Below are 9,546 nucleotides of genomic sequence, written 5' to 3'. Positions count from 1 at the left end.
GGGCATCCGTACGTCAACTATTGTTGGTGGTTTTGGAGATTGAATGCCAAAGTGGTGCCTGCTCTCAGGAAGCACAATTAACCTTAAATTAAGCAATTCTATCCTGGAAGCCTAAGTAATCCAATTTCGTAAGATTTACTGTCCTTGCTAACTTAACATTTTTTTGCCTATCCATTTTTATTAAGCAAAAAATACGATTGGCTTTTCACTGGCCCAAACTGAGCCATTAAAATGGGTTCCATTCATAGGTTGAATGGAAATGTTTCCCGAAAGATAACTTGAAGGGAGTGTTATAAAACCTTTAGGTCATTTGTCCGTAAAGACTAAAACACCATTTTTCCTTGCCTCATACACTTGCATGTGTCTAAGTTTATGTACGATTGATAAATAGGTATATATCCTGCCTTGTACATTTTGCTTTTTAGAATGGTAGCAAAAAAAAAAGAAAGAAAGAAAGAAAAAGCATTTGACCTACAGGCCGTGCTCTGTGGAAAAGACAAGACTTTTAAGATCTTGGAGCCGGATGCCCTGTAACACCTCAAATGGCTGATACAGGGCAAGACCGCCACCTTCACCCCCAGTTTCCATCTCTGGGGAGCTACCAATCCACCCTCACCCACTCCCCAGTGACTTCCGTGGGAGTAACCCCTGCTCCGCATTCGCGTCCGAAGAGACTCGGAAGGAACAGAAGTTAGACTCTTGCTCTGACAAGAGTCGGGATGCCCTATGTATTGTACTGGCCGCCGAGTGTGATCTCATAGCCAGCAGAATCACCAAGCCAAAGGAGGAAACCCAACGAGTTTTAGGAGCTCTGGAGAGTGTCAAGAGGAGAGCCTTCTATGTGAGAAACGTTGCAAATGATAAGGAGTAATGGTGGTCAAATAGAAAAGGAAGTGGAGACCCGAAGGATGCTAGAAAGGATGTGACGTATGAGAAGAAAGCTACTTCTGTCCCTAAAGGCAAAGTCGTCACGAGGCACCACAGTTAGTAAAAGATTCTGGGATTGGTGTTCGTTCTTTATCTTCAGTAAATTATTTCATTCGACCTAATCGTTTTCTTCCGATTTAATCCAGGAGTGGGAGACCGTATCTGGCTTTACAGAAATGGGCCGGGCCTGGCTGCAATGTCTATTTGGGACAGCGGTGGCCACCAGGATTATTCTGTCTCATACTTAGAGTTACGGCTCTTGTAGATACATGGATCCAACTGGCAACACTCTCGTACGAGCTGAATTCCTGACCACTGCGGGGTCCCAGGCATTCGGTCAGCAGCTGCGGCTGCCGCTTGCTACTAAGGTATGAACACATCGCCCCACCGATGAGCTAAGCCCAGGGTGGTCTAATTAAAACAGACGCCACTTGGATCCAAATTCAGAGGACCTCGGAAGGCGGGGGCAATCGAGGGGTCATCTAGTCCAACCGCCCGCACATTTCCGGCGAGGCCTGCAGGAACTAAATCACTTCTGCCCTAGCTTGAAAAGGCGGACGTGCCACGTACGTTCCCACACGTGAGCCCCCAAGATTCTGTTCCACTTACACTCAGACTTTATTTGGTCGCCCGGGTGGGGCCAGAGAGGAGGAAGAAGAGAGGGCCGAAGGACCAGTTCAGTAGGGGTGATTCAGGGTGTGTTCCATGATGGTCCGAAGCGCCAGCCACGTCTCCTGGGCCGTGGGGACGATCTGGGAGGCCGGCAGCAGGAAGCCATAGCGCCCCGTGTCCCGGAGCTCGAAGGTGTAGGAGTACTTGATGCCCTGGCTGTAGGTCCAGTCGATGGTGCTTCCGCTGGCTTGGTCTGGGGCAGGAGCAGATGCCGGAGAGCAAAGGTCAAAAACTTAGAAACACTGGTACGGGCTGGGCCAACGGTCCTAAACCCGGAGCCTCATGCAGGGTTGACTGGAGTCAGCGGCTACTAAGTGCCTGCTGTTGACCAAGCAGCCTGGCTCCCTCCCAGGAAGTCCCCCAAGGGGTCTGAGCTCCAGAGGCCCAGACAGGAGGACCGGCAGTGGATCTCCTATCACGGGGGAATGCGAGAAAGTTCTTGCTGTTGCAAAAGCCCCGCTGAAAACCACCTCCCTCCAACAGCTGCTTTGGTCAAACCTCCAAATATACCAGAGTTACCCGCTTGAGTAACCAGGATCTGTCCCCTGGGGCTCTGGTCTGCAGGAGAGAGTGCAGAAGGCCAGAGGCAAAGCACAGGCCCCTCGTCTGTCTTTCTGGAGGGAATTTTGCCCAGGTTTGCGGTTAACAGCGGGTAACGAAGTTGGTTTTGAATTGGGCAGGGGTGTGGGAGGTGGGCTGCGTATCCGGACTTAACCTGGCAACGCCGACCGAAGCGACAACCTCTGGTGCGGTTTGAAACCCATTTCCAAACGAGGCCTGAAGTCCAAAAGCGAGGCCAGCCCTCAGTAAGACCGTGGCCCACTCATCTACCAAGCCCTGGGCGCGCGGGGGCGGAGGTACGTGAAGGGTGCCTGCAAGCCCTCTCACCTCTGTCCTCGGCCTCTGACTCAGTACTTCTGCCTGTCGTCGGCCAGCAAACTTACTGCATTCCTCAGGGCCCTACGGGATCTGCCCCCCCCCCGCCCCCCACCTGTCCCCGATGACCCCCGTGTGCTCTCACCCTGCGGCCATCACCTAGGGCTCCATGTTGTCCCTGCTATCCCCCCAACACGCCAGTCCAGATCACATGGCAGGGCCTTTGTTCTAGAAGGTTCCTCTGCCTGCGAGGCTCTTCCCCCAGATAGATAGCCTCTTGGCGCCCTTCCTCGTGTCCTTCAACACTGACCCAAATTTTCCTGTCTCAATGAGGCCTACCCTTCAACCCACCCACCCAACTTCCATGCCCGATATTCCTGACTCCGCTCACCAGGTTCTAGTTTTTCTTTTTCTCCCTAGCATTTGTGGCCTAACACACTGTATCGTCTACTCATTCGTGTTTATTGTCACTCTCCCTGACTAGAACGTACGTTTCCTGATCTTCGCTTATTTCCAACTATTTCCCAAGCGCAGAAAACAAGGCCTGGTACAGAGTAGGTGCTCAATGAACATTTGCTGACTTAATTCCATTCTGACATAACAGTGCTCCTCGCAGGGGCATTGCACGTACAAGTAAGCTGGGAAAAGATAGGACATATTCTCTCACTGAAAGGCATTGGAGGCAGCGTATTTTTTTAAGGTGAGTTTCTTGGTGATCTACAAACGCCAGCGGAACTCTCCATCCCCTCCTAAAGCTGGACTTAACCCCAGACAAGGGGACAAAAGTTCTCAGAGGAACCGATCGGCTTGTCTGAAGGTATCGACGAAGGCAGAGTTCACTTCAGGAAAGGGCCCCACTGCTCCCCGAGGCACCGCCGAGGGCTGTTGTCCTCGCCCATGCTCCCAGATCTAGGCACACCCCTGGCTGCTTCCTCCAGGAGGAACACCGCGTCAGGCAGGAAAAGCCGGCTAAGCTTCCTCCCGGTGACACCCCAGAGACCGTGCACCCACTTACAAATCGTTTTGATGATGCTGCCGTACTTGAACTTGGTCCCATACAGAGAGGCCAGGGCCGTCACAGCAGACTTGGCCAGCTGATCCTGGAGAAAATGCCAAGCGATACCACCTGTTACGGCCAGTAACGCCAGGGCCAGGGTAGCCCAGCGTCTAGCTGGGAAGTAGCCCAGCAGAGAGCACGGGGCCCCGCGCACAGCGGGAGCTCAGCAGCCCCGCGATCCCCGAACCCCGCAGGACGTCTGGCTGGCCGTTGATCACACCGCGGCTCCAGATTGAACTTGTGGTACAAGCTCAAAGTCTAGCCTTTCCCCTTGCAGTGTCATGGGACAGAAGTGACTCAGCCACTCTGTACCTCAGTTTCCCAGACAGAAAGCGAGACAAGTCCGCCTTGCCGGTCTTCCCAAGGCATCAGGGGTCCGCGGAAAGGGGTGCTGGGCACGGCAGGGCAAGCAAGGGATCAGCACATACCAGCTCGTCCCGGTCGGGGGCTGGCTCTGCCTTGTAGCCGTAGGGATACAGGAGGAGCTGGGAGTAGCTGTGGATGGAGATGAAGGCCTTGATGTTCCCGTGGCTCTTCACAAAGTCCACGATGGACTTGACCTCCACTTCGGAATTTGCAAACTTGCCACGGTAAGTGTCCGTGCAGGGGTTGCTGCTGGCTCCGGCCACTGTGGGAGGAGAGGGGGGGTAGCATTCCTTAACAGCCAAGCAGCGTGGCTTCCACACCCTCAAGTTCTTTGCGTGGAAATAAGGGTGGGATGCAGGAGGGCTCACCCCCACCCTGGAATTAAGGAAAGGCCAAGGCCTTTTATAACCTGGGGGGCCTGCCTCCCTCCCCAGCCAGGTGGACGTGCCCAGAGAGGGAAGGAGGGCTCCCCAAGCAAGATCCATTCTTGCAGTGAAGGGACCACAGAGAGAAGGAGCTGAAGTTACTCTAGAAACCCCCCTACATAGGTTTCAGACCTAAGTTCCAATGGGGGGAGATTTGTTTCTACGGACGAGGAGCAAGAAAATCTCAGAGGCCCTCCTCCCTCCCTGGGAGCCTCAGCGGAGAGGCTGACATCTCTGCCCTCCCTGCTGGGGCAGGAAAGGGGTAGGGGGGGCAGCAGGACACAGGCGGGGAAGAAGCCATCTGGGTTTCCCGTCCCTGCCCCCAAATCACACAGGGCCTTACTCCCAAAGCCAGCATCCCAGTTCCGGTTGGGGTCCACCCCAACACAGGAGGAGCCCGGTGTGAGGGATCGAGTCTTGCGCCACATGCGATTCTGAGGAAGGAACCAGACACCTGTCGGTCACCGTGCTGGGCCGGGGGCCAGAGCCCGCAGAGAGCAGTGCGGGCCGTGAGCGGCCACAACCGACACGAGGCGCTCCGATCAGGAGCATGGGCGTGGACACAGCACAGATCAGAAGCCACGTTCAACTGGTTGTCGGGAAGGTCTGTCTGCAAAGGGGGCTCTTGGTTGAAGGAGAACAGAGGCAACAGTGGACGGCACTTGGCCAGAGGTTTCTACCGGCGGAAACGAAGGTGCCCCTCCCCCCGCCCCCTGCCCAGACACGCGGGATTGGTAGCAGGCTGTACCTGCCATAAAAGTAAAATAAAGTTAGGAAATAAGGTCCAGGGCAGCGGGTCTGGGGGATTTTGTCCCCCCTCCCCATCCCCAGATATATGACAATGTCTGAAGACATTTTTGGCTCTCTCAACGGAGGGGTTGAGAGTTGAGGGGCCTCATCAAGAAGGCCTAGGATGAGAACCCTGGTCCAGCAGAACAGGTCTGTTTGCCCCTCCCTCAACTTCTGGGGGTTGAGATTCGGGGTGAGTAGCCTGCGGGGCTCAGAGGCCAGGGGCCCGCCGTGTTTTCCCCAAGAACGAGAGGAAGTCTGTACCTTGCTGTGGGTGAAGGCAAAACCATCAGGGTTAGTGACAATCTCCAGGAAGATGTCCATGGAATCAAGAATGGCAGTGAGAGTGAAGTCCTGGCCATAGTCTTGTGTGATCTGGTGGGGGGGACACGCAGGCAGAGTGGGTCAGGCCAGGCATCGGCCACCCTAGAGCAACGGACATTTGCACCTCTGCATCCCTGCTTCTGGATGCAAAGGGGAGGCCCGGGCTCCCGTGGGCCTTGACCACCAGCCCACCAGGTGAGAACCCTCCTCACCTCCCCCGGCTTACCTTCTTGGCAAACCAGACCCCGCTGGCCTGGGTAACCCACTCCCGGGAATGGATCCCCGTGTCGATCCAGATGGCGGGACGGTTGTTTCCCCCGGTGCTGAACTGAACAAGAAAAGCAAAGAGATCCAGCTCGGGTCTTATCTTGCCTCCTTGAAGGGGAGCACACGCCAGGCCAGAGGCCATCGGCTCCCTGGGTATCTCAGGTTAAGGCTTTCCTTGTGGGGCCATCACTCAGGTGAGGGGTGGGGGTGGGGCCCGCGCAGGAATCCCACAGAACTTGGCCTCCAGCCTTCACCCTGGCCTTGGGGCAAATATGACTCAGCCAGAACTCCGGGCCCTACTCTTTTCCTCTGCCCAGACACAGTTCTCTGTGGGGTGTCACAAATAAACCATTTTATCTGGACTACCCGGACTCTCGGATACTTTCCGCAACGGGACGCTTGCTTGAAAACACTCGGTCACTTAAAAGTTTAAGAACCGTGTGTGCCCGGGTATGCCTACGGCTAGACCAGCATAGAAATTGCGACCTTCCCAAATGTCAGCACGGGGGGTTCACATAGCAGAGCGTTCTCGGTGACCCTGGGCTCACCCACGGGCCCCCACACACAGATGTGGGTGCCCATTTTTGCCTAGGTGCCCGTTACCTTCAGCACATAGATGGGACGCCCCTCGTAGGTGTTGCCGATCTGGAGCTTGCTCACAAGCTGTGGGTGCTCGGCCACCAGCATATCCATGAAGCTGTAGATCTGAGAAGGGAGAGAAGGGGAGGCCGGCTGTCACCCGGACGCTTCCCCCCTGCAGCAGCGTCAGCCAGCCTGCCACAGGCCCTGCAACGTAGCGGAGCCGCAGCCCAGACCCCCCTCCCCCCGGCCCGCGAGCCCCCCCGGAGACGGGGCGGGTGCTGCGCATGCCCAGGTCACCCCTGACTCTGGCCGCACTCTGCCAGCCTGATGCAGAGCTCCGTGCCGGTGCGGTGCGGAGGGGTCCCGGGGGCCCCTCACCTCCTCCAGGGTGTGGTAGGTGGCGTAGTTGAAGGTGTCGGTGGAGCGGGACCGGGCCTGGAAGGCGAACATCTGCTCCTGCTCCTCGTCCAGCAACGACTGCACGTCCTCAATCATGATCGTGTACCCGAGGCCGTGGGCCTCCAGGAAGGCCTTGACAGCCTGGATGCTGGGGAAGGGCACTCGGACGTCGATGGGAGAGCCGGGCTGACCAGGGCCCCGCCAGAAGTCCAGCTGGAGAGGACGAGAACGGGCACCGCCACGGTGAGCCGGGCAAGGGCCAGCCGGGAGGGGGTGCCGGCGCCAGGGGGTCACGTACACCTGGGGCTGCGGCGTGGGCGTTAGGGGCCGGGGACCGAGGGGAAACCGTGGGCCCTGGACGGCGTCCACCACGGTCGGGGAAATGGCCCGGGAAGCCTCGCGGAGGAGCTTCAAGACGGCAAGCAAAGAGAAGCGCTAGAGAGAAGGCCCTCCCTTTGCTCGGATGCTCAAGGGCAGGAAGAGTCTGGAACTAGGAGGTTAAATCGTTTCCCGACAGGAAGCAGTCCCCCGGGTCCTTTCTGGGTGGCTGAGGAGAGCAGGGCCAGGCCCCAGGTGGCCCCAGGGGATGATGGGGTCCTGGGGTGGGCCCGGCTGGCCCGGGAGGAGCCCTGGGGCCTCCTGGAGGACTCCCCACTTCTTCCGACCTGCAGGTGCTCGAGGTCCTCCAACTCCTTCACCTTCTGGACCTGGGCTTCATCGGCAGCAGAGATTCGGAGCACCTGGTGCCTGGGCAGAGAGGGAGGGGACACTGGGGGCCTGAGCAGCTCTGATTGGCCCTCCACACTCCCCAGGTGGGAGGACGCCGCATCCAGTGGCCTGGAAGCCCCAGGCTGGGCTCGAGCCTCCGGGCTGAGCAGGGGGAAGCACGAGGGGTCTTCGCAAGGGGAGGCCCAGGCTCCTTGGAGCCTTCTGGACACAGCTGCTACCCCGTCCCGATTTAGACTATTTCTCTCTCTCTCCAAAGCCCATCAGGCCTCCTCCCACCTCCCCTCCTGAAAACTCCTCCTTCAAGCTCAGATTTCTCGGGGGCTCGGGAAGCTGCCCAGAGGGACCAGACCCCTTCCTTCTCAGCCCTGGTGCCCGGTCAGTCTGCCTCCTAGGGCCTGCTAGTCTGCTCCTCTCTGGAGTCATCCCATAAGTCAGTCTCTCTCCTCCAGACACTGGCTGGGGGCGGAGTCCTCCCGTCTCCTGTCTGAGCACCCCCTTCCCTCCATACCCTTACCCCACAAAGTCCTCTTTGCCAAGGACAGCCCCTAGCAGCACACTCCAAATCAGCAGCCCCCTCATGCTGCAGCCAGCTGGGAACATCAACTGAGGCCGAGAGAAGGTCCCGGGGCTTTTTAAACTCTCCCAGGTCTCCCGGGTCCTTCCGACCGTGCCCGAGAGCTGGTCCCCTCCCCGCCCCGCCTTGCACCTGGGCCCTGTCCCACGGGGAGGGAGGATGAGGGCCCCGATCTCTGATACCTTCTCGCCCTCCCTGATAAAGTGGCAGGGAACAGGGCAGCTGGGGAGATAAGCCAGGCCTCAACCCCTTGGCCATGAAGTGCCAGCCTGAGCCTGAGGGTCAGCTGGAGCCTGAGGGTCAGCTGGGAGCCTGCTCGCCCACAGCCAACCAGCTGGAGCCTCGTGTGGGGTGTCCCCTTCTCCCACGCTCCTGAGGGCCAGCTCTTCTGTTCCTGGGACAGAGGACGCTGGGACTCTCTGCCCCCATCCAGTGCTTGTACCCACTGGCTTCTCACCACACTGGCTCTGTCCAGGGCTGCCCCTCCCCTGCACAAGGCACATCCCGCTCTGGGGTACAGCCCCCTGAAGGGGGCTTCAAGGCCCCACTCCTCCTGGCCGGCCTCGGCGGTCTTGCGGGAGTCAGGCCACAGCGACCGCAGCTGGGGCAGGAACTCGACTCTCGCCAGTGTTTCCCTCCACCACCCCCCCCCCCCCCCACTACAGGGCCCAGGATCGCGGTCGCCCTTGATGGGAACTGTAACCAGATGTCATCTGAATAGAAAGCGTGGTGGTGGGAACCGGGGCCAGACCCCTGTGGGGACTGCACAGTATACAGGAGAAACCGGAACTCACAAAGGGGAATTCGCTGGGGCTCTGGATGCTGATCTCATGGTAGAAACATCTAACACAAATCCGCCCTAATCCACAGGGGGCCCCCGACGGATACCCAGCACCATCTGGGGGCCCTGCTCTGTGTCAGGGGCTCAGGCTCGGACACTGACAACAGCCAAGGTGGCCCTTTCTGGTTTCCATCTGTTCCCTCTGCCTCCCTATCCCACCCCCTACCTGGCCTACCCTCTATGGCTGGGGCAGAGTGACCCCATTAGATTTACCCCCCACTCTCTGCCAAGCCTAGCTCTGAGAAGACAGTGAAACACTGAATTCACCCTCAACAGACGTTGAACCTCATGAAGACTGTTCCTCTCCACTCCAGCAGCCTTGCCTGACCTCCAGGCCCCAGATAAGACCCTCTTTCTCCCCGAAGCTTCCTCTGGCTTCTTTTTCAAGTATCTACCCCTCCTCCGAATGCTCACCCCTTGCCTTATTCATTCTTCTGGCCCAGGTACTGTGCTGTGCCCTGGGATGATGCCCAAGTCACGCCGGTCCCTGATCTCAGGGAGCTCACGGTCTGGTGTGAAAAACACAAGTAACCAACCGACATGTCGGTTCTCCAAGAGGTCTTACGAGAAGCTGTCACCAAGACCAGGGTGGAAGGGCAAAAGTCTTACTGGCTTGCTTTCCTCACTGCAGGAGACCCGAGCAGTGCCTTTCCTCTGACGTGCGTGAGAGGCACCAGTAAGGCCATGGACTCTGCACTGTTGGCCTGTCCAGGAGGGT

General features: G+C 58.0%; 1 protein-coding gene across 1 annotated transcript; it reads right to left on the bottom strand.

Moving 5' to 3' along the window:
• Positions 1-1,540: 1,540 nt before the first annotated feature.
• On the bottom strand, positions 1,541-7,992 carry CPA1 (carboxypeptidase A1). The gene is made up of 10 exons (XM_042927636.1): positions 7,928-7,992; positions 7,350-7,431; positions 6,664-6,897; positions 6,307-6,408; positions 5,663-5,764; positions 5,377-5,487; positions 4,667-4,757; positions 3,961-4,160; positions 3,491-3,575; positions 1,541-1,792 (listed from the first exon to the last, which is right to left on the bottom strand). The coding sequence occupies exons 1-10, from the start codon at positions 7,990-7,992 to the stop codon at positions 1,605-1,607; spliced, it is 1,260 nt and encodes a 419-aa protein (XP_042783570.1). The 3' UTR covers positions 1,541-1,604.
• Positions 7,993-9,546: the final 1,554 nt, after the last annotated feature.

Source organism: Panthera leo, chromosome A2 (genome assembly GCF_018350215.1).
Source record: "Panthera leo isolate Ple1 chromosome A2, P.leo_Ple1_pat1.1, whole genome shotgun sequence".
Taxonomy (NCBI): Eukaryota; Metazoa; Chordata; class Mammalia; order Carnivora; family Felidae; genus Panthera; species Panthera leo.
Note: the sequence above shows the minus strand (reverse complement) of the source record. Positions and strands in the feature narration are given on the sequence as shown.

Bases quoted from the DNA above. Each gene is read 5' to 3' on its own strand.
- CPA1 (XM_042927636.1), bottom strand. From the start codon at position 7,992: ATGAGGGGGCTGCTGATTTGGAGTGTGCTGCTAGGGGCTGTCCTTGGC. The intron at 6,409-6,663 runs GTGAGGGGCCCC...CTCCCTTCTCAG, and splicing joins CCTACCACACCCTGGAGGAG to ATCTACAGCTTCATGGATAT. The intron at 5,488-5,662 runs GTAAGCCGGGGG...CCCCCCCACCAG, and splicing joins GGGTCTGGTTTGCCAAGAAG to ATCACACAAGACTATGGCCA.